Source organism: Aquarana catesbeiana, linkage group LG03 (assembly GCF_042186555.1).
Source record: "Aquarana catesbeiana isolate 2022-GZ linkage group LG03, ASM4218655v1, whole genome shotgun sequence".
NCBI classification, from domain to species: domain Eukaryota; kingdom Metazoa; phylum Chordata; class Amphibia; order Anura; family Ranidae; genus Aquarana; species Aquarana catesbeiana.
Window position 1 is genome coordinate 732,831,816 of NC_133326.1, and position 23,943 is coordinate 732,855,758.

A 23,943-nucleotide genomic window follows, 5' to 3' on the forward strand; every position below is an offset into this window, starting at 1 on the left:
AATGACATTTTTAAAGGAATAAAAGTCATTTAAAACTGCTTGCGGCTTTAATGTAATGTAGGGTCCTGGCAATATGGATGAAAATCAGTGAGACAAATGGCATGGGTACCCCCCAGTCCATTACCAGGCCCTTTGTGTCTTGTATGGATATTAAGGGGAACCCCGCACCCAAATTAAAAAAAGGAAAGGCGTGGGGCCCCCAGGCCCTATATACTCTGAACAGCAGTATACAGGCGGTGCAAACAAGACAGGGACTGTAGGTTTGTTGTTAAGCAGAATCTGTTTTTAATTTTGAACGGGTACATTTTTAAAGTGTAGCTCCAGCCAAAAAATCTATTTTTAAGCTTTTTGGAAAACATAGGGAAGGGTTATCACCAATGTGACATTTGTTTTGCTGTCTGTCCTCCTCTTCAGAAGATTTCACCTCACTTTCTGTCCCAATGACAAATGTTTTTTGAAAATTTGGGGGTTTTAGTGAAACAAGGATTGGTGATAAAGCATCAGTGGAGAGGAGACACGTTTTTCCCATATTAACTCTTACAGGAGAGAATTTCCCTTCCTAGGGGTAGATTTCATCTCACTTCCTGTTGTCTCCTTCCATTTGCAAGTAGGAGTCGTTTGTAAGTTAGATGTTTGAAAGTAGGGCCTGCCCTATATACTCAGCAGAAATTGGGACCTTAGGTGTTGGTGTTGCCACCACACTGTAAGAACTCAAAGTTACTCTTGGTTGGTGCAGGAACGGGCCCTGCTGTGAAATATTAGATCAAGAATTGTAATTACATGCACCTGTTGAACAGGGGCAGAAAAATTGGGCCTTTGGTGGTGGTGTGGTGGTGTTGCCACAACACTGTAAGCCCTCACAGTAACTCTTGGTGGGCACAGGAATGGGCCCTGCTGTGAAATATTAGATCAAGAATTGTAATTACTACTTTATCTTATTTCAGTGATCACCAGCCGAGTACCCGGGATCGGGGACTCGGGGGTCCTTAGTGGTGAGATATGAGAGGCTTCAGGGACAAAATGGGAGGGAGTAGAACTGGGACTGACAAGCACTTCCACAGTGTGTTCCCTTAGAGGTGGAGTGCTTTTAGTCCGGTTGATGAGTCAGTTATCCCTCTTTTTGGATAATGGGCATCTAGACTCCCGTACATTCGGAGTCTTTTTCAGCCTCTGTAACCTCTCTCTAGATACTCTTAGTAGGTTGTCATGAAGATTTGTTAGACCTCTTGCTTGAAGACATTTCTTATCATTCTGCTGTTTTTTCATGCAATAGAAATGTTATGTACTTCCTTATCTGCTTTGTATGAACATTTCTTTCAATAAAATAAAAATTAAAAAAAAAAAAAGAATTGTAATTCCATGTCCCTGTTAAACAGGGGCAGAAAAATTGGGCCTTAGGCACTGGTGCCACAACACTGCAACCCCTCACAGACGCTATAGTTGGAGCGCAGGAATGAGCACTGCTGCAAAAGTATTGCATCAAAAATTGTAATTACACGCCCCTATTAAACAGGGGCTGAAAATTTGGGCCTTGGGCACTGGTGCTGGTGCCACAACACTGCAACCCCTCACAGATACTCTAGTTGGAGCGCATGAATGAGCCCTGCTGCAAAGTATTGCATCAAAAATTGTAATTATACGCTCCTGTTAAACACAGGCTGAAAAATTGGGCCTTGGGCACTGGTGCTGGTGCCACAACATAGTTACATATTACATAGTAAGTGATGTTGAAAAAAGACACAAGTCCATCAAGTCCAACCTATGTGTGATTATGTGTCAGTATTACATTGTATATCACTGTATGTTGCGGTCATTCAGGTGCTTATCTAATAGTTTCTTGAAGCTATCTATGCTCCCCGCTGAGACCACCGCTTGTGGAAGGGAATTCCACATCCTTGCCGCTCTTACAGTAAAGAACCCTCTACGTAGTTTAAGGTTAAACCTCTTTTCTTCTAATTTTAATGAGTGGCCACGAGTCTTGTTAAACTCTCTTCTGAGAAAAAGTTTTATTTCTATTGTAGGGTCACCAGTACAGTATTTGTATATTGAAATCATATCCCCTCTCCAGAGAGAATAAGTTCAGTGCTCGCAACTTTTCCTCATAACTAAGATCCTCCAGACCCTTTATTAGCATTGTTGCCCTTCTTTGTACTCGCTCCATTTCCACTACATCCTTCCTGAGGACTGGTGCCCAGAACTGGACAGCATACTCCAGGTGCGGCCAGACCAGAGTCTTGTAGAGCGGGAGAATTATCGTTTTATCTCTGGAGTTGATCCCCTTTTTAATGCATGCCAATATTCTGTTTGCTTTGTTAGCAGCAGCTTGGCATTGCATGCCATTGCTGAGCCTATCATCTACTAGGACCCCCAGGTCCTTTTCCATCCCAGATTCCCCCAGAGGTTCTCCCCCCAGTGTATAGATTGCATTCATATTTTTGCCACCCAAATGCATTATTTTACATTTTTCTACGTTGAACCTCATTTGCCATGTAGTTGCCCACCCCATTAATTTGTTCAGATCTTTTTGCAAGGTTTCCACATCCTGCGGAGAAGTTATTGCCCTGCTTAGTTTAGTATGGTCTGCAAATACAGAGATTGAACTGTTTATCCCATCCTCCAGGTCGTTTATGAACAAATTAAATAGGATTGGTCCCAGCACAGAACCCTGGGGAACACCACTACCCACCCCTGACCATTCCGAGTACTCCCCATTTATCACCACCCTCTGAACTCGCCCTTGTAGCCAGTTTTCAATCCATGTACTCACCCTATGGTCCATGCCAACGGACCTTATTTTGTACAGTAAACGTTTATGGGGAACTGTGTCAAATGCTTTTGCAAAATCCAGATACACCACATCTACGGGCCTTCCTTTATCTAGATGGCAACTCACCTCCTCATAGAAGGTTAGTAGATTGGTTTGGCAAGAACTATTCTTCATGAATCCATGCTGATTACTACTAATGATACCGTTCTTATTGCTAAAATCTTGTATATAGTCCCTTATCATCCCCTCCAAGAGTTTACATACTATTGATGTTAGGCTAACTGGTCTGTGATTACCAGGGATGTATTTTGGGCCCTTTTTAAATATTGGTGCTACATTGTCTTTTTTCCAATCAGCTGGTACCATTCCAGTCAGTAGACTGTCTGTAAAAATTAGGAACAACAGTCTGGCAATCACTTGACGGAGTTCCCTAAGTACCCTCGGATGCAAGCCATCTGGTCCCGGTGATTTATTAATGTTAAGTTTCTCAAGTCTAATTTTAATTCTGTCCTCTGTTAACCATGGAGGTGCTTCCTGTGTTGTGTCATGAGGATAAACACTGCAGTTTTGGTTACTGAAGCCCCCCGATTCACTCGTGAAGACTGAGGAGAAGAATAAATTTAATACCTTCGCCATCTCCCCATCCTTTGTAACCAGATGTTCTTCCTCATTCTTTATGGGGCCAATATGGTCTGTCCTCCCTTTTTTACTGTTTACATACTTAAAGAATTTCTGCAACCCCTCACAGATACTATAGTTGGAGCGCAGGACTGAGCCCTGCTGCAAAGCATTGCTTTAAAAATTGTAATTACACGCCCCTGTTAAACAGGGGCAGAAAAATTGTGCCTTAGTCACTGGTGGTGGTGCCCAGAACCAAAAATGTTCTTACAAGCTATCAGCATGAAAATGTAGGAGGAAGAGGATTGTGACTCAGCATAACAGGATAGTCACTCAGCATCAGCATAGGCAGTCTTGAAGGGATCTCACATTAAAAAAAAAATCAATCGGTTACATCAGCATCAGGTGCTTGGTAGCTGGTGATCCAAGACTAATTCATTTTTATGAAGGTCAGCCGATCGACTGATTCGGTTGACAGGCACACCCTGTGATCGGTTACAAAAGCCTCCAGCAGCACTGAATGTGCGTTCCGAAAGAATGCTGGATGCATGACAGGCCAGTAGCTCAATTGCATACTGTGCAAGCTCTGGCCAGTAATCCATCCTCAAGACCCAGTGACCCAGAGGATTTTCGGTGGGAAAGGTGTCCAAGTCTGATCTTGCCCCTAGGTAATCCTGCCCCATGTGAATCAGACGCTGGCGATGGTTGCTGGAACCGATCAGACCTTGGGGTTGCAGGCTAAAAAATTGTCTGAATGCATCGGTCAGACGGCCACCTTCTCCACCGCTCCTTCTATGACTGACCGAAGCCTCAGCAACACGTTGTCCAGAAGGACCAGGAAATTATAACCTCCCAGGCTCTGGAAACACGTTGCACAAAACTTTCTGCAATGCCTCCCGAAGATGTTTCATCCTCTGCTTCCTCTGCGACAGCAAGATAAGGTTCGCAACCTTACCCTTGTAACGTGGATCAAGGAGGGTTGCCAGCCAGTAATCATCCCTCCCCTTGATACCACAAATACGAGGATCCTTCCACAGGCTTTGCAGGATCCGGGAGGCCTTTACTGAGGCATTCAGTCCGGAGTCCTCTGGGTCTTTAAGGACGACATGATCCGCAGCCACCTCTTCCCAGCCATGTACAAGTCCATGGGTTTCTTCGGACTGTAAATGATCCCTTGAAAACTGCTGCTGATGCCGAGTGCCAGGCTCCACCTCCACAATCCTCCTCCTCCTCGTCCTCTTCCTGTGTGATCGGCGGGCACACAGGAACACTGTCAGGATAAAGGGGGCCTTGAGAGGTAAGGAAGTCCTCCTCTTCCTCCCTCTTTTCTGCCTCAAGTGCCCTGTCCATTATTCCACGCAACGTGTGCTCCAACAGGTGGACAAGAGGAACAGTGTCACTGATGCATGCACTGTCACTGCTCACCATCCTCGTGGCCTCCTCAAATGGTGACAGGACAGTGCATGCATCCCTGATCATAGCCCACTGGTGTGGGGAAAAAAAACAAGGTACCCTGACCCTGTCCTGGTTTCATAGTCTCATAGGTACTCATTGATGTCCCTCTGCTGCATGTGCAGCTGCTGCAGCATGGCCAACGTTGAGTTCCACCTGGTGGGCATGTCACAGATTAGGCGGTTCTTGGGCAGGTTAAATTCCTTTTGGAGGTCAGCCAGCTGAGCACTGGCTTTATATGACTTGCGGAAATGCACACAGACTTTCCTGGCCTGCCTCAGGACATCCTGTAAGCCCGGGTACCTGCCCAAGAACCGCTGCACCACCAAGTTAAGGACATGAGCCAAACAGGGCACATGGGTCATTTGTCCCTGTCTGAGTGCGGAGAGGAGGTTGGTGCCATTGTCGCAAACTACAATACCTGCCTTAAGCTGGCGTGGCGTCAACCACCTCTGAACCTGCCCCTGCAGAGCTGACAGAATCTCTGCTCCAGTGTGGCTGCTGTCCCCCAAGCACACCAGCTCAAGCACCGCATGGTATCTTTTTGCCTGCATGCTTGCGTAGCCCCTTTAACGCCTATGGAGCACCGCTGGTTCCGAGGACAAATCAGCACAGGAAGAGGCCATGGAGGAAGAAGAAGAGGAGAGGTGGAGGTGAGAGGTGTGGCAGAATCACCACTAGTAGAATTTTGGAGGTGTGGTGGTGGAACAACCTCCAACAGTACTGCACCCTGTCCTGCATCCTTCCCAGCTGCCAGAGGAGTCACCCAGTGCGCGGTGAAAGATAGGCAACGTCCCTGTCCATGCCTGCTGGACCAGGAGTCAGCGGTAAAATGCACCTTACCGCTGACCGCTCTGTCCAGCGAGGCCAAGACTTTGCCTTCCACATGCCGGTAGAGAGCCGGAATCACCTTCTGTGAGAAAAAGTGGCATTTGGGAACCTGCCACCGAGGAACCGCACATTCCACAAACTCACGGAAGGGGGCAGCGTCTACCAACTGAAAAGGCAGCAGTTGAAATGCTAGCAATTTAGCCAAGCTAGCATACAACCGCTGGGCATGTGGATGGCTGGGAGCAAACTTCTTTTGGCGGTGCAGCAGCTGGGGCAGGGAAATTTGCCTGGTACAATCTGAGCAGATTACCCGCAAGTACTTGGCTGTGACACACCTAATTCTACAAAACACAATGTGTCATGAATCAGTGCCACAAAAGATGATGCAGTTCACCAAAAAAATCTGAGTATACAATTAATAAAATAATACATGTCAAATAATAATCAAGTGATATTAATCATAATAAATGAAAAGGAAAATGCATGAAAAAGTCCCATCACACTTAGTGCAAAAAAAGTCCATAAGTAAAATTAAGAAGCAGATCCAAAAATCGTGATGAAAGGAATCCAATCTCCCAATAGTTAAATGCACCCGAGTGAGTAATGAGGCTCCTTACCGACTCAAAAGACCACGCTGGTGGTCTAACCAAGCATAGGGGATATTAAGGTCTCCCACCAACCTATACCGGCATCTGTGTTTTCGGCTAAATCTGCATAACTCGGGAAATATAAACAAAGAAGGCTCCCATAGTGTAATCGTTCCAAGCAGAAAGTTTAATAAATAAAGCAATACACTTACAAGAGAGTCCAATCAGATAGGCATGAACAAAACGGCAATTGGGATGTCATGGTGTCTCCACAGGCTTCCGCTGTGCACAAACTTCCCATCAATCTCGGCAAAGGAGAACAACGTAGTGATGTCAGCGTCACAGGCCACGCCCTACGCATTTCGTCACTATAGGACGTCGTCTGGGGGTTGGGCGAACCCCCAGACGGCGTCCTATCATGCCGAAACGCGTAGGGCATGGCCTGTGATGCTGACGTCACTACGTTGTTCTCCTTTGACATGTATTATTATTTGACATGTATTATTTTATTAATTGTATACTCAGATTTTTTTGGTGAACTACATCATCTTTTGTGGCACTGATTCATGACACATTGTGTTTTGTATTTATTTTTAGATTTTTATTGGCTCTGTAAGCTTCTTCATAGGTTTTTACATGATTTTTCACATTATTGCTCATCTTTAGCGCTGCATCGTTTTTTATTATTTGTATCTGGAGTTTGTGTGTCTGACTCTTTGATGCTGGCTGCTTTGGTGTTATCGGTTAATTCTCAATTTAATATAGTACTCATCATATTTTTCAATTAGGCTTCTAGCGCAGCGTTAACCCTTGTTGGTTTTTATACACACCTAATTCTACGCCTTCATTCCTCTAAGTGCAGGTTTCAGAGAGGACTGAAGGTATAGTGGGGTTGGAGATCCCAGCTGATGAGGAGCAAGGAGAGGTCCGCTTTGTTCTTTGGTGTGGGTCTTTTAGGTATGCTTGCCAACGAACTGCATGGCATGTCGAAATATGTCTGGTCAAGCATGTGGAGCCCAAGCGGGTTATGTTTTAGCCATGTTGCAAATAGCAGCGGTGGGATCTGATGCACTCGCCTCAAAAAAGCCCCACACCAAAGAAATTTTGGAATAACGTGCAGAGACAGCAGCACCCTGCACATGCGGAGCTTTGCGGTGTGATGCAGTTGGTGTGCTGCCCTTAAGCTGGCCCCTGGAGGGCATCCTGCCTCGCTGGAGATGTGCCTCCTCCTCTCTCCTATCAGGCACCCATGATGAGTCAGTGACCTAATCATCCCCTCCCTCATCATTGGAGCAAAGCTGGCAGTATGCTGCAGCTGGGGGAACATGACTGCCAGATTGCTGTCCTTCTTGGGCACCCCCTCTCTCTGGGCTCATGTTACTGCCTTCCTCTAGCTGGGTACCATCATCGGAGCCTTCAAAATGCTGGGCATCCTCCTGGAGCATGTACCCAACACCGTGGTCAACCAGTTAGGGGGACTCCTCAGGAGGTAGGGCTAGGGAAGGAGTGACTGATGCCATTGAGCCGGGGGAAGAGGCTGCGTTGGCAGCTGCTTTGCCAGACAAAGTACCCTGAGCCTGGGTGAGAGAGGATGAGGAGGATGAGGACGGCTTGGTCATCCACTCTACCAAGTCTTCCGCATGTTGCGACTCAACACGGCCAGCTTCCGAAAAAAGGACAAGCGTCCCATGGCCACGTGCTGATGAGGATGCACTGTCTCTAGAACCAGCACTGTTGCCTCTAGACACAGAGCCTGCTTGCCCTCTTTTATTAGCTTGTGACTGTTTGTCTCCCCTTGTTGGGCTTCCAGACATACTAATGGCCTGCAGTGAGATGTAGCTGCACAAAGCTGGGATGTATATATATACTGATACTGCAGCTAGCAGAATCAACTGCCTGCCTGTAGTATTAGTAGTATGAGAACACCAGCAATTTTCTTCAGGTAGCTTTAGGTGCACACTGTGCAGAGGACACAGTACACTAACTTTAATACTGCAGCTGCCTGCCTGTGGTATTAATAGGATCAGAACAACAGCAATTGTCTTCAGGTAGCTTTAGGTGGACACTGTGCAAAAGACACAGTACACTAACTGTAAATACTGCAGCTGCCTGCCTGTGTTATTACTAGGAACAGAACAACAGCAATTGAGTTCAGGCAGCTTTAGGTGCACACTGTGCAGAGGACGCAGTACACTAACTATAAATACTGCAGCTGCCTGTCTGTGGTACTAATAGGATCAGAAGAACACCGCCAATTTTCTTCAGGTAGCTTTAGGTGCACACTGTGCAGAGGACACAGCACACTAACTGTAAATACTGCAGCTGCCTGACTGTGTTATTAATAGGAACAGTACAACAGCAATTGTCTTCAGGTAGCTTTAGGTGCACACTGTGCAGAGGACGCACTACACTAACTGTAAATACTGCAACTGCCTGCGGTACTAATAGGATCAAAAGAACACCACCAATTTTCTTCAGGTAGCTTTGGGTGCACACTGTGCAGAGGGCACACTACACTAACTGTAAATACTGCAGCTGCCTGCTGTACTAATAGGATCAAAAGAACACCACCAATTTTCTTCAGGTAGCTTTAGGTGCACACTGTGCAGAGGACGCACTACACTAACTGTAAATACTGCAGCTAATAGGTCTAATAGGATCAGAAGAACACCAGCAATTTTCTTCAGGTAGCTGTAAATACTGTAAAAACACCTGCCTGCCTGTCAGTAGGAAGAGAATAACAGGAACGGATCTAGCTAAACTGAATATATATATATATATATATATATATATATATATATATATATATATATATATATATATATATATATATATATATATATATATATATATATATACACACACACACACACAACACCTAGGATGCATATATATATATATATATATATATATATATATATAAAACTAACTGACTCGCTTGCCTAGTCTATCTAACTTAAATCAAATGACACTGTCTCTCTGTCTATCTCTCCGCCGCAACACACTACACAATCCGCCACGCAGGCGGCCTTATATAGTGTGGGGCATGTACTAAACCCCCTGAGCCATAATTGGCCAAAGCCACCCTGGCTTTGGCCAATTACGGCTCTCTGTACAGACGGCATTGTGATTGGCCAAGCATGTGGGTCATAATGCATGCTTGGCCAATCATCAGCCAGCAATGCACTGTGATGCTGCACTGAATTATGGGCCGTGATGGCCCATAACGTTTGAAATTCGACGAACGGTCGAACATGCGATGTTCGAAGCTCATCCCTAATCTTCGCCAAGAAGTTGCTTCCCAAGCTCTGGAACACAAGACCAGTGAATCTGGCTATAGTTATCCCAAGAACTAGGCAGTACCAGTTTTGGAGTAAACCAGAGTAATTTTTTAATCTGTAAGAAATAATGGAAAAGGGGGGATCGTACTGTGCTCTGTAAGAAATGATGGAAAAGGGGGGCTCGTACTGTGCTCTTTAAGAATTTATGGAAAAGGGGAGCTCATACTGTGCTGTGTAAGAAATGAGGGACATTTTTATACACAGTAAAGGAAAGTATTTTTCTGTCTTCCTGGAAATGTGTGAGATGTGTAATGTACAAATCTACAGCTGTACAATGTATGTCAGTGGTCTCCTATGCTGGGAGGAGATCTGATGTAGATTATATGGAGATGGCGGGATGTGTGATCTCATCTCCTCATAACTGACCCCAGTAAGCAAATACACCAAACCACCCCCTTTGTCCTCACACTTTAGGGGTTTGATAAGTGTCCCCAATTTTTAAGACCCCCACCATCTTGTGAATCCCCCACCTAATACTGAGCTGCCTTTACCATGGCAGGGGCCCACACATTCATGGCAAACCAACCATTGGGATAGTAGGCTGTATGCCTGGTGTGCTGTGCTGTCATGTGTACAGGCTGAGAACACACATCTGATTGGCTCAGTTATACTAACACATTGGATAGACAGCGGGGGGTTATTTTTCTGTAAAGGTAAAACCTTGTGGAAGATTGTAGGACCTGACTAATGCCGCGTACACGCGATCGGAAATTTCGCCAGCAAAAGACCGATGTGAGCTTCTGGTCGGAAAATGCGACCGTGTGTATGCTCCATCAAACTTTTGCTGGCGGCATTTTGGCCAGCAAAATATTGAGAGCAGGTTTGCCGCGTACACACGAGCGGAATTTCCATCGGAAAAATCTTGGATGGTTTTTCCGACGGAATTCTGCTCAAGCTTGGCTTGCATACACACGGTCACACAAAAGTTCTCTAAACTTTCGACCGTCAAGAACACGGTGATGTACAACACTACGACGAGCCGAGAAAATGAAGTTCAATGCTTCCGAGCATGCATCAAATTGTTTCCGAGCACGCGTCGGAATTTTGCACGTCGGAATTGCCACAGACGATCGTCATTTCCGATCGGAAAATTAGAGAACCTGCTCTCAATCTTTTGCTGGCTGAAATGCCACCAGCAAAAGTCCGATGGAACATACACGCGGTCGCATTTTCTGACCAAAAGCTCACATCGGTCTTTTGCTGGCGGAATTTCCGAACGTGTGTATGCGGCATTTCTCTATTTTTCCAACGGAAACAGTTCAGATCGGAAATTCCGATCGTCTGTGGCAATTCTGACGCGCAAAATTCCGACGCATGCTCGGAAGTATTGAACTTCATTTTCTCGGCTTGTTGTAGTGTTGTACGTTACCACTTTCTTAATGGTCGAAAGTTCAGAGAACTTTTGTGTGACCGTGTGTATGCAAGGCAAGCTTGAGCGGAATTCCGTCGCAAAAACCATCTAAGATTTTTCCGACGGAAAATCCGCTCGTGTGTACGCGGCATAAGATTATTAGTGGTGTATCTTATTTTCCCCATCCCCCCATCTGTAATGATAAAACTTGGGATGAGGAATACATTTTCCATCATCTGAGAAATCTGTGACTGGCCCAGGAAATCTCAATCATCTCTCTCATTATCTGTAGAACTACAGAGACCTCCAATGGGTTCTACAGAAATTGTATAGAATGTTTGTCACCCGTCCTTCCATTTTCATTATAGTGCAGCCCGGGTGTCAGAAGACCTCCCAACAACGTCCCACCACCATCATCTCATCAACATCCAATGTTGTCTACATTTTACTATTCACATTCTAAGACTTAGTATGTGTGTTACCTCCAATATAACAGATCTTACCCTCTATCCACAGAGAAGCCGGCATTCCGGAGGACCTCACAACAATGTCTCACTTTTGAGTCTGACATCTTCTCACCATCATCCAATCTTATCTCCAGTTCGGTCAGTGTTCGGTTTGTGGAGATAACAGAGCAAAGATCATCACAGCACCGTAATGTCACTTTACAGTCCATAATACTGGAGGGAGAAGCAGGAAAGAGGTGAAATGTTCTTCCAGGAAGGGGCAGAAGTAGATACATCCAATGAATAATCAGTGGGCGGGGTCTTAGAAAATGAAATGTTCTTCCAGGGAGGGGCAAATGTAGGCACATCCAATGAATAGTCAGTGGGTGGGGTCTTAGCAAATGAAATGTTCTTCCGGGGAGGGGCAAAAGTAGATACAGCCAATGAATAATCAGTGGGCTGAGTCTTAGAAAATTAAATGTTGGGACATTTAGATGGAATATTGGTTGGGCCTCCCCTGTCAAATGGAGGTAAGTTGTCACCCACCTGAAAAGTTGGCTCAAACTTGTCTTGCATACACACAGTCACACAAAGTTGTCGGAAAATCCGATAATTCTGTACGCGGTGACGTAAAACATGTACATCGGGACTATAAACGGGGCAGTAGCCAATAGCTTTCATCTCTTTATTTATTCTGAGCATGCGTAGAACTTTGTGCGTCGGATTTGTGTACACACGATCGGAAATTCAGACAACGGATTTTGCTCTCAAGCTCTCAAACTTTGTGTGACGGAAAATACAATGGAAAATGTGTGATGGAGCCCACACACGGTCGGAATTTCCGACAACAAGGTCCTATCACACATTTTCCGTCGGAAAATCCGACCGTGTGTACGGGGCATTAGCGTGGAGTTACACTGTTGCAGGTACATTGCGGAGTACGTGGTAACGCACACATTGGAGGTGTGAAAGGCTCCAGATTCCCTTTCACACTAAACTGCGGCACATCGATGGGAACCGGCCACATAGGAAATAATGGGATTTCTACTTCACATGCGTCTTCATGCAGCAAAATCCATGAGGATTGCTAAACAAACGGACAAGCAATAATAAAATGTCAGCAGGTCAACCAATCATTGGGGAGTCGGCCCTCATGCGGAAGTGGTGCTGGTGAGTGATATTATCTACTGTCCAATTGGTTGCTGGATATGCTGACATATTATTGGTTGTCAGGTCATTTATTGTAAATAAAGAGACAATTGTTTTGAAGGACGTACTTCACTATTGTTGGCATTTTTGATTTGTTTGGAGTGCTATATCCAGCCAATCAGGAGGGACCAGATCCCTTAAAGGGATCCCACGCTTGTGACTGGTAATCTTGTGGGAAGTACCTCGGGCCCATTGAGCCCCCCAGAGAGGGGACAAGCACATGACACCTATATTGTATATGGAGCCAATACCTGAGGGGGAATTTCATCAGCACGGAGGTGGAGGACTCTGAACACACTTCATTTTGTAGTGACACACTGGAGGGGGCACCATCATTGAGGAAGATTACTCACAGATATATGGACTTTCCTCTTATTTATATGCAACGCAATACATTTATTTTACAGCACTGGAGTTGTGGCATCAATTACTTGTAAACAGTTATTGTTTTATTACATTCATCATTTCCATTAGTAATGTGTTAGTTTGTAATATGTATTCACAGCACTGGGGATGGGGTATTGCCAGCCAGTCACAGCACTGGGGTTGGGGTATTAGCAGCCAGATGCAGCACTGGTGCTTTGGTATCAATTACATGTATAAAGCTGTTGGTTTCTGCAGAAAGTGTAATAACACCAATTTATATGCACCAAAATAAGTTAATTTGCAGCACTGAATATTATATTATATAATATTATATCGTTTTTTTTTTTTTTTTTACACACACCATTTAAAGCAGTGATGTGTTAGTATGCAACAGGTATTTACAGCACTGGATTTGGGGAACTACTAGCTATTCACTGCAGTGGTGATTTGGTATCAATTACCCGTATAAAGTTGTTTGTTTTCTGCATCAATACCAATTTATTAGGCTGCAACACATTGTTGGTTTGTTACACAGCCGTATAGTAGCACTGGGGTTGTGGTAACACTTACCTCTGTCTTCATGTACTGTAGGTTGTCTGTGTAATATAGAGCAGTGCTGCACTAGTTAAAGTGCCTGCTCTACTTTGTGCAAAAAACAAAAACAAATAAAATATACATTGGGGTCTGCTTCTATATACCTATAGGTGTTCCTACATATACCAAAACTGAGAATGTGAAAAAAGTGGTTCAGCGCTGCCCCTATAATAAGCAATAACCAAAACAAACATGACTTACACAATGGGATATCTCAAATAGGTCATGCTCATAATAAATTGCCAATTTTCTGTAGTGAATAAATCATGTTAAACTCTGGACTACAAAGTCCCAACTACTATCTATATGATCATAACCACACGTGCCCAGTGTTACAATTCCATGCGGTGCTCATATAGTAAACAAAAATAAAAAATGACAGAGTCCAGTGTATGAATAAACTCAAAGCTTCCAAAGGAAAAGGGGGGAGGGAATGAGCTGGTTAACCACCCTCCTAGGTGTGTCCTATTTAAAGGAGTTGTAAAGGCAGAAGGTACATTATATGCATTAACATAAAATACCTTCCATGTGTGGCAGCCCCCTAATACTTACCTGGGCCCCTTCTCTCTCCAGCGATGTCCACCAGTGTCTAAGCCATCCAGGACACTTCTCCTGACTGGTTGAGACACAGTAGCGGCGCCATTGGCTCCCGCGGCTGTCAATCTAAGTCAGTCAGCCAATCAGGGGGCAGAGCCGTGTTGGGGCTCTGTGTCTGAATGGACACACAGAGCTGAGAGTCAGCTCGGGTGCCCCCATAGGAAGCTGCTGGCTGAGGGGGCACTCAATAAGAGGGAGGGGCCAGGAGCAGCAAAGAGGGACCCGAGAAGAGGAGGAACCGGGCTGCTCTGTGCAAAACCAACTGCAACAGAGGAGGCAAGTGTAGGAATGTTTGTTATTTAAAAGAAAAAAACGAGAATTTACAATCATTTTAACATGTCCTTACCCTGGTGTGAACATCTTTGACTCACCCCTTATTTATTTTTTTATCCAACAAAAAAGGTGTTTATTTTGCAGAATTGGTATACAAACAGTTTCATCATCGCAATATAGTACAGTACAATGCATCCCAACAACAATAAGCAACTTATAACGTTTCCCAGTCGATCACACTATTCCATATAACTAAGTAATCAACCCATATTAATTCCCAGTAATCTGTCTATGACCAGATTCACCGGGGAAGGTCCCAAAACATCCAGCCACGGTACCCATATTTTCTCAAATTTGTGTGCACTTCCCCTGTGCTGGTATATAAGTTTCTCTATTCGCAGCACCACACCAATGTTAGTAATCCATTCCTTTATTGTCGGGTGATCCTCTGATTTCCAATGGATCATAATTAATTTCTTGGCCTGGAATAAGACTCTATAAATAGCCTCTTTAGTGTGCACCTCCCACTCGTAATCTTCCAGCGCCCCCAGGAGATAGGCTTTCGAGTCCTGTGGAAGGGAAACTTTAAATACTGAGTTGACCTTGGTCACTACTTCGGCCCAATAAGTGTGTAGTTTGGGACTGTGCCATAGAAGGTGTATGGGGTCCCCATGGTCACATTTACAACATGTACATGTGGACTCAGATTGTAGGTTCATCAGTTGGAGTCTGTGGGGAGTATAGTCAATTTGTAACAATATATATTACTGGGTAAGTCTTTGTGTCACGTTCAGTGAGCAAGTACCTACAGCCTGAAATACCTCTTCCCATTGCTCCCCATCTAGCTGCCCAACGTCTGCCTCCCATTTCTCCCTCACTTTCAGGGCGTGTTGCTTCAAAACGGATTGTAACAGTATGGCAAAGCACTGTGAAATAAAACCTTCAGATGAGTCAGCATCCCTGATGAGGCTAAACACTGGGGAACAGATGCCACTCTGAAGACTGGCTTTGTACCGCAATCATGTGGCGGAGTTGTAAGTAATGGAAATGCATTAAGATTCTTAAAATCTTTAAGGGAATAACCATGGGGGTGATATGAAGAAAGTAAAGCACTTGTGGCATGAGTATCATCTTTTTCAAGTTTACTCAGCCCGCCGCCGATAAGTGAAGGGCATTCTACGTTTTGACCTTATCCCTAAACCATTGGAGAAGGGGGGAGATGTTTAGATGTATGAAATCCCTCAACCTAGCTGTGACCTGAATCCCCGGATATTTAAAGGAGGTGGCAATAAGTATGGGACATGAGGAAGTCACAGACTGTGTGTCGTCCCCATCTAAGAGAAGTAGAGCAGATTTTGACCAATTTATTTGTAAATGGGAGAATCCAACTTTGGTTATGGTTGTCATGGCCTCCCACAAGGAAAGATCAGTATCTCCCAACATGAGCAGGGTATCTTTGGTGTATAGCATAACCTTTTCCTGCAGAGTGCCATAACAAAAACCTATAATGTGTGGCTTAGCCCTGATCTCATTTGACAGTGGTTCAATAGCCAATGCAAAAAGGAGGGGGGACAGCGGGCATGCCTGCCTAGTTCCCCTCCTAAATGCAAAGCCATGGGATAAAGTACCAAAGGCCCAGATAGCAGTCTGTGGTTGGCTATAAAGAAGACGTATCCATGATATGTAAGTAGGACCAAAAGCAAACTTCTTCAACACTGCCCACAAATAACTCCAGTCTATACTTTGAAACACCTTTGTGGCGTCTAACGACAACAACGCTCTGCTACCCATAGTGTCCACCCGGGACTGAATATTTAAGAACAGCTGCCACAGGTTATTGGCCATAGATTTATTGGGCATGAAGCCAGCCTGGTCATCATGCACAATAGATGCTATCACTCCATTCAACCGAATTGCCAACACCTTTGCCAAACTTCGCTCTGCAGCAATGAGATTGGGCGATATGAACCCGGATCAACCGGGTCCCTACCTGGTTTGAGTAGTAAAATAATATTTGCTTTTGACATTAAGGGGGGGACTCATTGAAAACTTTTAGCAAACGTGGTAGCAATTCTCCATAGTATTGGTTGTATACCTCTATGGGAATCCCATTATCCCCCAGAGCTTTGCAGTTGGGGAAAGAACCAACCGCTACCTGCAACTCTTCTATGGTAAGTTGGGCCTCAAACTCCTTCCTCTGGCTTGCAGATCATTCGGGGAAAGAGATATTTTGTAAATATAGGTCAAGTTCTTCCTGGGCATAGGAGGTGCCAGGACTGTAAAGAGATTCATAGAAACCAGATAATTCCTGCATGATTAGCTCCGGAAGGTGCACTAGTCCACCCGGGACTGGATGACACCTGCAGCAGGGTATCTTTGGTGGGAGTTTGCAATCCTCACAAAAAGGCTAGCCAGTTTTCTCACCCTCCTCAAAGAACGCCTGTTTAAAAAAGAATCTCTTCTTTTCAGCCGAGGAGGAGAGCAAATGCTCATAGGCAGATTGGGCAGCCTGCTATGCCTCCCCAGTTGAAACAGAAGGATCTGCTATGTATTGTTGTTCCATTGCCTGGACCCAAGTTTCCACCTCAGCCTTAAGGGCGGATGAAGCATGTTTAACTTTATTCATTTCTGTTATTAAGAGGCCTCGTAAATATACCTTGAAGGCTTCCCATTGTTGTAGACTCATGGTATTGGGTTCCTGGAACATGAAGAACTTGTGCATGCTCCCCACTATTCCCTCGTGAGAGTAAAATAGCTTAAACCTGAAGGCATTACATTTCTATGGGGCTCTAGGTAGTGTAGCCGGTGGGGCTACCAGAAGGTGCATCACCAATGGGGAATGGTCTGACACACTTTGGGGTCTACGTACCAAATCAGCTACAAATGGTAGCATGCTTAATTTGCCCACCCCCACATCAGCCATGTGATTTAGAGAAACATGTAAATTGCTTGACACTCGAATTGCGTTGACGCCAGATATCCACCCACCCCACCTCTTGCAACAACCATGCCAGGGGAGTACCCCTGGAGAGGGCAGAGGGCCTAGGGGCTGGATGTCTATCCTAGACCTAGACTGGGTTCAAACAACAATTAAAGTCCCCAATCACGAGCAGTGGCACTTCAGGCCTGCCATCCAGGAATGCAATCAGGAGCCTGAGCACCGCTGCTGTAAATGGCGGAGGTATGTAAATGCAAGCTAACACACAAGACAATATCCAAAAGTGACAATGAATGAAAACAAATTGTCCTTCCGTGTCTATGACACTGGCATATTTTTGGTATTCCAGAGCTCCATGGATTAAAACACTGACCCCCTGGAGTAGGAGATATGTTTAGAGTGATAGGCTCTCCCCACCTAGGAGTATCATAGACAGCTCACTGTCTCTGCTGTCAAATGAGTTTACTGGAAACAACAAAACACCTCCAGGGTAAATTTTTAAGGCACATAAAGATCATAGTGTGCTTTAAAGGAGAATGAATACCCCTTACGTTCCAAGAGACTATAGGTAGCTTTGCCATGGAGAAAGGTAGGTTAGATCAAGCACCAGTGTTGACAGGGATTCCCAGGCTCAGGAGCCTTCGTGCCTCCAGGGACTCAGAGTCTTAGGCCAGCCTACCGTCTTGCAAGTGGCTGCAGACAAATTGTACCTCCCATGTAGGCTGGGCACAGCATCTAATACAAGGCATTTGTGTTGTTGAGGCATGTCTCTTCTGCTGCACCTGTCACTGTTGATACTGTAGCTGATAATAGAAAAGTGAATCAAAACTGCATACCAACCGAACCCTTGAACTTCACAAAGTGCCAACAGGGCAACATTAGTAGTTACAGTGATATTCAATCGCTCAAATCTGTCCAAGTTCAAAATTTGTAAATCCAACATTTGAGTAGAGTTGCTCTCCTTTTGATCTGTAGCAATATTATATCCCCCAGCCAGAGAACAGCATCATAGCATATGGAAGGTGTTCCTCCCTATTCAAAGACAGCAAACTGTAAGGATGGGTTTGTATACTTGGAGCCAGTGATCACACCCATAATTCAGATGTCAGTCCTCCTCCACCTCATGCGCTTGACGCTTTAAGGCCTGCTCATTTCTCTCAAGCCATGCTGAAGCTTCCTTGGCTGACTCAAAGAACTGAGCTTGGCCCTCACAGCAATCCAGAGTTTTGCGGGTTACAACATTGTATATGGTAACTGTAGTTGCCACAGCCAGCATTTAACATCAGTGAATTTGGCCCTGAGTCTCTGTACTTCCGCCGAGAAGTCCGGGTAAAAGGACACCTTGGTACCATTATGTCGGATAATTCCCTTGCTTTGCGCACACTAGTGGATCAGTCTCGCCAGGATAGATCTGGGCGGACCCGCTGGTTGAGGGAGGTGAGATGGCACTCTATGAGAATGTTCCGCTGCAAAGAAAGGTGAGAAAGCATTCTTCCCAAATATTTTAAGTAACCAGTTCTCCACAAAAGTAGTGGGGTCCCTGCCCGTGACCCGCACAGAGAGGACCACAATACGCGCATTGTTTCGTCTGAGACAATTTTTCCATCTATCGATAGCTTCTCTAGCCATCTGGTATGCAGCTTTGGGTGGTAACTGGTCCTCCATCTCACTGACCCTGCTCTCCACAGCCGTGATGCGTTTCCAGATCTTTTGTAAATCCTGTCTCAGTAATGACACATCTTCCCTTAGACCCCCAAATTGCTCCTTTAATGTGTTAACTGATGCTGTGCAGTTGTTCACAGCCCAAAGGATATTTGCTAAGGTGGGCTGAGCCATGTCATGAGTGTCTGAGCAGTGTTGCTCCATTGCCATGGGGTCAGCCTGTTCTGTCTCTTCTTCCCCCAGTGATCAGGTAAAATGTCCGCCTGTGCCTGCTCCCCTGGCTGCTGGTGTATTAACTCCTCTGAGCGGGATGGCAGCGCTGTCCCCAGGGTCCCTGACATATTCTGGGCATAGTAAATCATGTCCCTTGGAGCATCCTTACCCAGGGTTTTAGGTGACTTACTTGCTTTAGGTCCCATGTCTTTCATCCTGTCTGTGCCACGAGGAGTTCCCTTCACTGTGAACACAGTGGCGATATCTTCACTAATTCCGGCAGGGGTTTCACAGGGATCCCTGGGGCAAAATCATGCTGCATATAGCGGTAAGGTGTTGGTAGGAAGGCTGGGGGAGGATCGGTCACGGATTACTTGCAGGAGATGTGGGAGATGTGTCCTCTCACGTGCCGGTCTTGGCCACGCCCCTGACTCACCCCTTATTTAATCACAAATAGGTTCCAAGGATGAATTATGTATCAGTATTTTTGTCCCCCACGTCTGTTAGAATGAGGTGCTTGCACAATGATAACCCTCTATTTGCATATCTGTAGAGACTCAGTGGGTTTTGTTTATGCCCTTTGCCTTAAACAAGTCTATGATTGTAACAATATGATAAACCACTAGGGGGCTTCTCTGGTTTTTCTTTACTCCTGGCTGCTCACTAGCTTCTGCTGCCTAGAGGAGGTGGTTGTGCACAGTGGCTGTTTCTTCCGGGAAGGCATGTGCATGTGCCTGCTCTAGGGAATCTTGGGGTGTGTCAGCACAGGGAGGGGTGTCACTGGCATCCACATCACACCAAGACATCCTTCACTATGGGTGGAAAAAGGTGCAATTAGGGAACCCGACGGCCAAAGCTGACCGGCGGGGGAGCGCTATGAGCCCACACGCAGTGTTTGACCCTTTGAAAACAACTAAGGTAAACCGCATGGCTTATTTTTCAGCTGGCATGGACAGGGAGCTTGCATTTATGCTGAATATACTTAATAGTCTTTGCTTTATGTCCTTCAAAGGAAAGGCCCTTAGGGATCCGTCTCCTAGGTATAAACAACAAAGAAAGGTGCTATTACCCCCAAGCTAATGAAACTCCTCCTGAGCTGTTGGGTGCAGGATGTGCAGTTGCTCAGCTGCCAATGTGATGAATAGATAAAGGACAACCCACAATTCCATATATGCTCTTTAAATCAGTCCAAATTTATTGTATCTCCATAAAAGATAAAAGTACAGCAGAGGTAGATGCGTTTCAGCCACAAGGGACTTGTTCACAACATTAATGCACAAAAACAGCACAAAATATATACTTGTAAAAAACACTCCCCACCCCGCCCCCCTTCATTGGTCACAGAGACTTCCAATTAGCCTCTTAATCCTCAAATTGATACAATGAGGCCAGAAGGAAAGGAGGATTGAAAGTTGTTCTTTAGGAAAGCAAACCACATTAGGAATAAAAAATAAAGATAGAATGTATGTAATTCATAATAATAAAAAATAAAATTTGATAGACAATAATGTAAATGGCCAAGGGGAGAACAAGATAGGACAACAAAATATGAGAAGCGGTGGAAGATAAAAGGAAAAAAATATATATATTAATACATTATAACCAGAGTAAGTGTAAGGCTGACCGCAGGTCAGCCTGTTATTGTAGGAGGAGTCAGGCTGCATAAAGCCTGCCCTCCTTCTTCTCCTTCCTGTGGTCGTAGGATCTCGTGTGCGTCTGACGTCACTTCCGGGTTTTCGTCTCAGCAGGAAGATGTGCGGCTGCAAGTCTCCCTATTTCTACGGCGGGGTTACAGGTTTGGAAAAGGGGGGGCACCGCTCGTAGTGGCCGCTCTCCCTCTCACAGCACTACTAACTCGGAGCGACGCGGGCGGCCCTCTAAGTTCCCGTCCTCCGTCATAGGAGCCGTGCCGGTGTCCGCACATACACACTCACCTCTGTCCTCCTCGCCCAGCTCGGCGCCCCTGTTGTACTCGTCTCGTACTCGAAGAGATAGTCGAAGTCCAGCTCGGGCCCGTCCCCGGGAGCGCTCATGTCTCCCGGCCGGTGAGAGGCAGTGTGTGCGCTGCGGGAAGCTCTCGGTCACTCTCTGAGCGCTCTCTCTCTCCCCTCCTCCTCGCCGGGGACCTGTTGCTGAGGCTGTCTCTGGCCCCGCCCCCTCCTCTGCTCTGTGTCAGTAGTGACTGAGGCTTCCTCACTTCACAGCTCCTCCTGTGTGCCAGTGTGTGCTGTGTGCTACTTATCGCTGTCATCCAGACACATGATCACCCTCCCCCTCCCCCTCCTCCTCCCCGTTCATCACCTCCAACTAACTTTTTTTTTATTAGCATCTGTGTCCCCAACCACGAGATTCCATTCACTTCCTGTCCCACAACAGGAAGTCACTAGTTGTTACTAGATCTAGCTCTCTCCCTGCACATTAATCTTTTTACTATGTGATCCGATTCGCTATTAGTGCTAAAAGATGGATGAGATTTTGCTACTTAAGGTTCAGGGGTATTCAGGAGGTGGGGTTGCCACGACACTTGCTCATTCGCCTGTCATCTCATCATATTCTGTGGGGGTCCTTTGGGGGCTTGCAAATCACGATTTCTAAGGTAATTATGGTTCTCATGCATTTACGGTTCTCATACAATTACGGTTTCTTATGCATTTCATGGTTTTCTTGCAATTTACAATTTCTCTTTCATTTTACGGTTTCTTTCAATTTACGGTTTCTCATGCATGTTACAGTTTCGCAGGTATTTTTGGTTTCTCATGCATTTTACGGGTTTTCTCATGCATTTTGCGGTTTCTCATGCATTTTGCGGTTTTCTCATGCATTTTACGGTTTTTCTCATGTTTTTTTCGGTTTTCTCATGCATTTTTCGGTTTTCTCATGCATTTTACGGTTTCTCACGCATTTTACGGTTCTCATACAATTTACGGTTTCTCATGTTTTTCATAGTTTCATGCAGGTTACGGTTTCATGAAAATTTACGATTTCTCATGCTGTTTACGTTTCTTATGCTATTTACGTTTCTCATGTAATTTACGTTTCTCATGCAAATTACGTTTCATGCAATTTACGGTTCTCATGCGATTTACGGTGTTCTCATGGAATGTACGATTTCTTATGCAATTTGTCATTTCTTATGCCTATATGTTTCTTTCATTTCTCACGTTTTTCATGGTTCTCACGTTTCTTTTGGTTCCCAGGTTTTTCCCTTGCTTCTCACATTTTTCCATGCAGTTTCAGTGTTTTCATGCAATTTTCACAGTGTTTTCATGCAATTATGGTTTCTCGTGCAATGTGTCACTTCTTATGCCTTTTCATGTTTTCTTACATTCCTCATGTTTTTCTTACTTTTCTTACTTTTTTCATGTTTTCACGTTTTTTCCCTTGGTGCTCACGTTTGATTCTCTCGTTTTTCCTTGATTCTCACGTTTTCCTTTGATTCTCGTTTTCTCATGCTTCTCTCGTTTTCCCATGCTTCTCTCGTTTTCCCATGCTTCTCTCGTTTTCCCATGCTTCTCTCGTTTTCCCAGGCTTCTCTCGTTTTCCCAGGCTTCTCTTGGTTTCCATGCTTCTCTCGGTTTCCCATGTATTTTACGTTTATGTCATAGGTTGTTTTTTTTTTGTCACAGCTTTTCGTTCGCTGCATTTCCGTTAGCTAGTGCTCACATTCAGGGTCTGTCACGTCTACAGATCTGTACAGGCTGAGGTTTCGTTTTTTAATTGATTGTTGTCCCACAATCTTCTCGCCTGTTTCCCATATGTCATACGTGCACGTTCACCATTACAAATTTACTTCTACCCTCCACAGTCTGTGGGTATCTTAGCCCTGAGTGTTCGTTTTTAATTTCCTGTCCTGGCGTTGCAGGTTACTCGGGCTCGCTCACTGCATACAGTAGGGGGGTGTCATCATTAGGTTCACTTTCTTGCGCTATTGGTCTTGCCATTCCTGCACCCACATCATCATTGTCAGGTACCAGGGGTGTTATGTCTTGGGGCTGGTTGTATGTAATGTTATTTGGTTGCTTTCAAACAGCTGGGTTGTTCATGTTCTACCACTGCAGATTACCCATCACGTCTATGGGTTGACAGATTGAGGTGATCGTTTTGTTCGGTGGCAAGTCTCCTCATCTGTTCTTACGCTGTTTATGTATTTCATACAAACTCACGTCTCTTATGCAATTTACGTTTTTCATGCAATTTACGTTTCTCATGCAATTTACGTTTCTCATGCAATTTACGTGTTTCACGCAGTTACGTGTTTCATGCAGTTTACGGGTCTCATGCAGTTTACGGGTCTCATGCAATTTACGTGTCTCATGCAATTTACGTGTCTCATGCAGTTTACGTGTCTCATGCAGTTTACGTGTCTCATGCAATTTACGTGTCTCATGCAGTTTACGTGTCTCATGCAGTTTACGTGTCTCATGCAATTTACGTGTCTCATGCAATTTACGTGTCTTTTGCAATTTGTTGTTTCTATGATAATCTCACTTTTATGTTTCTCTCGTTTTTTCTAGGTTTTCTCATGTTTTCCCAAGGTTACTCTCGTTCTCATGTTTCTCACGCTGTTCATCATTTCACGTTCTCGTGCTACCGGGGTTTCTCATGTAGTTTGCTGTTTCTTGCAGCCTCGGTGCTTAGGCTGGTCACGTTTCATAGCTCGCATTATACATGTGTTTCGTTCTTTCACGCAGCTTACGT

At 45.0% G+C, this 23,943-nt stretch overlaps 2 protein-coding genes across 2 annotated transcripts in view; both read right to left on the bottom strand.

Annotated features, from left to right (window-relative positions):
- The window catches only part of LOC141133842 (phospholipid scramblase 3-like), a 599,764-nt gene that overhangs the window by 185,305 nt on the left and 390,516 nt on the right, over positions 1-23,943 (bottom strand). The window lies entirely within an intron of this gene.
- The window catches only part of LOC141134392 (NACHT, LRR and PYD domains-containing protein 3-like), a 284,164-nt gene that overhangs the window by 31,948 nt on the left and 228,273 nt on the right, over positions 1-23,943 (bottom strand). The window contains exon 8 of the mRNA XM_073623957.1: positions 11,451-11,627. Within this exon, the coding sequence (XP_073480058.1) occupies positions 11,451-11,627 (177 nt within the window). The remainder of the gene's footprint in view (positions 1-11,450; positions 11,628-23,943) is intronic.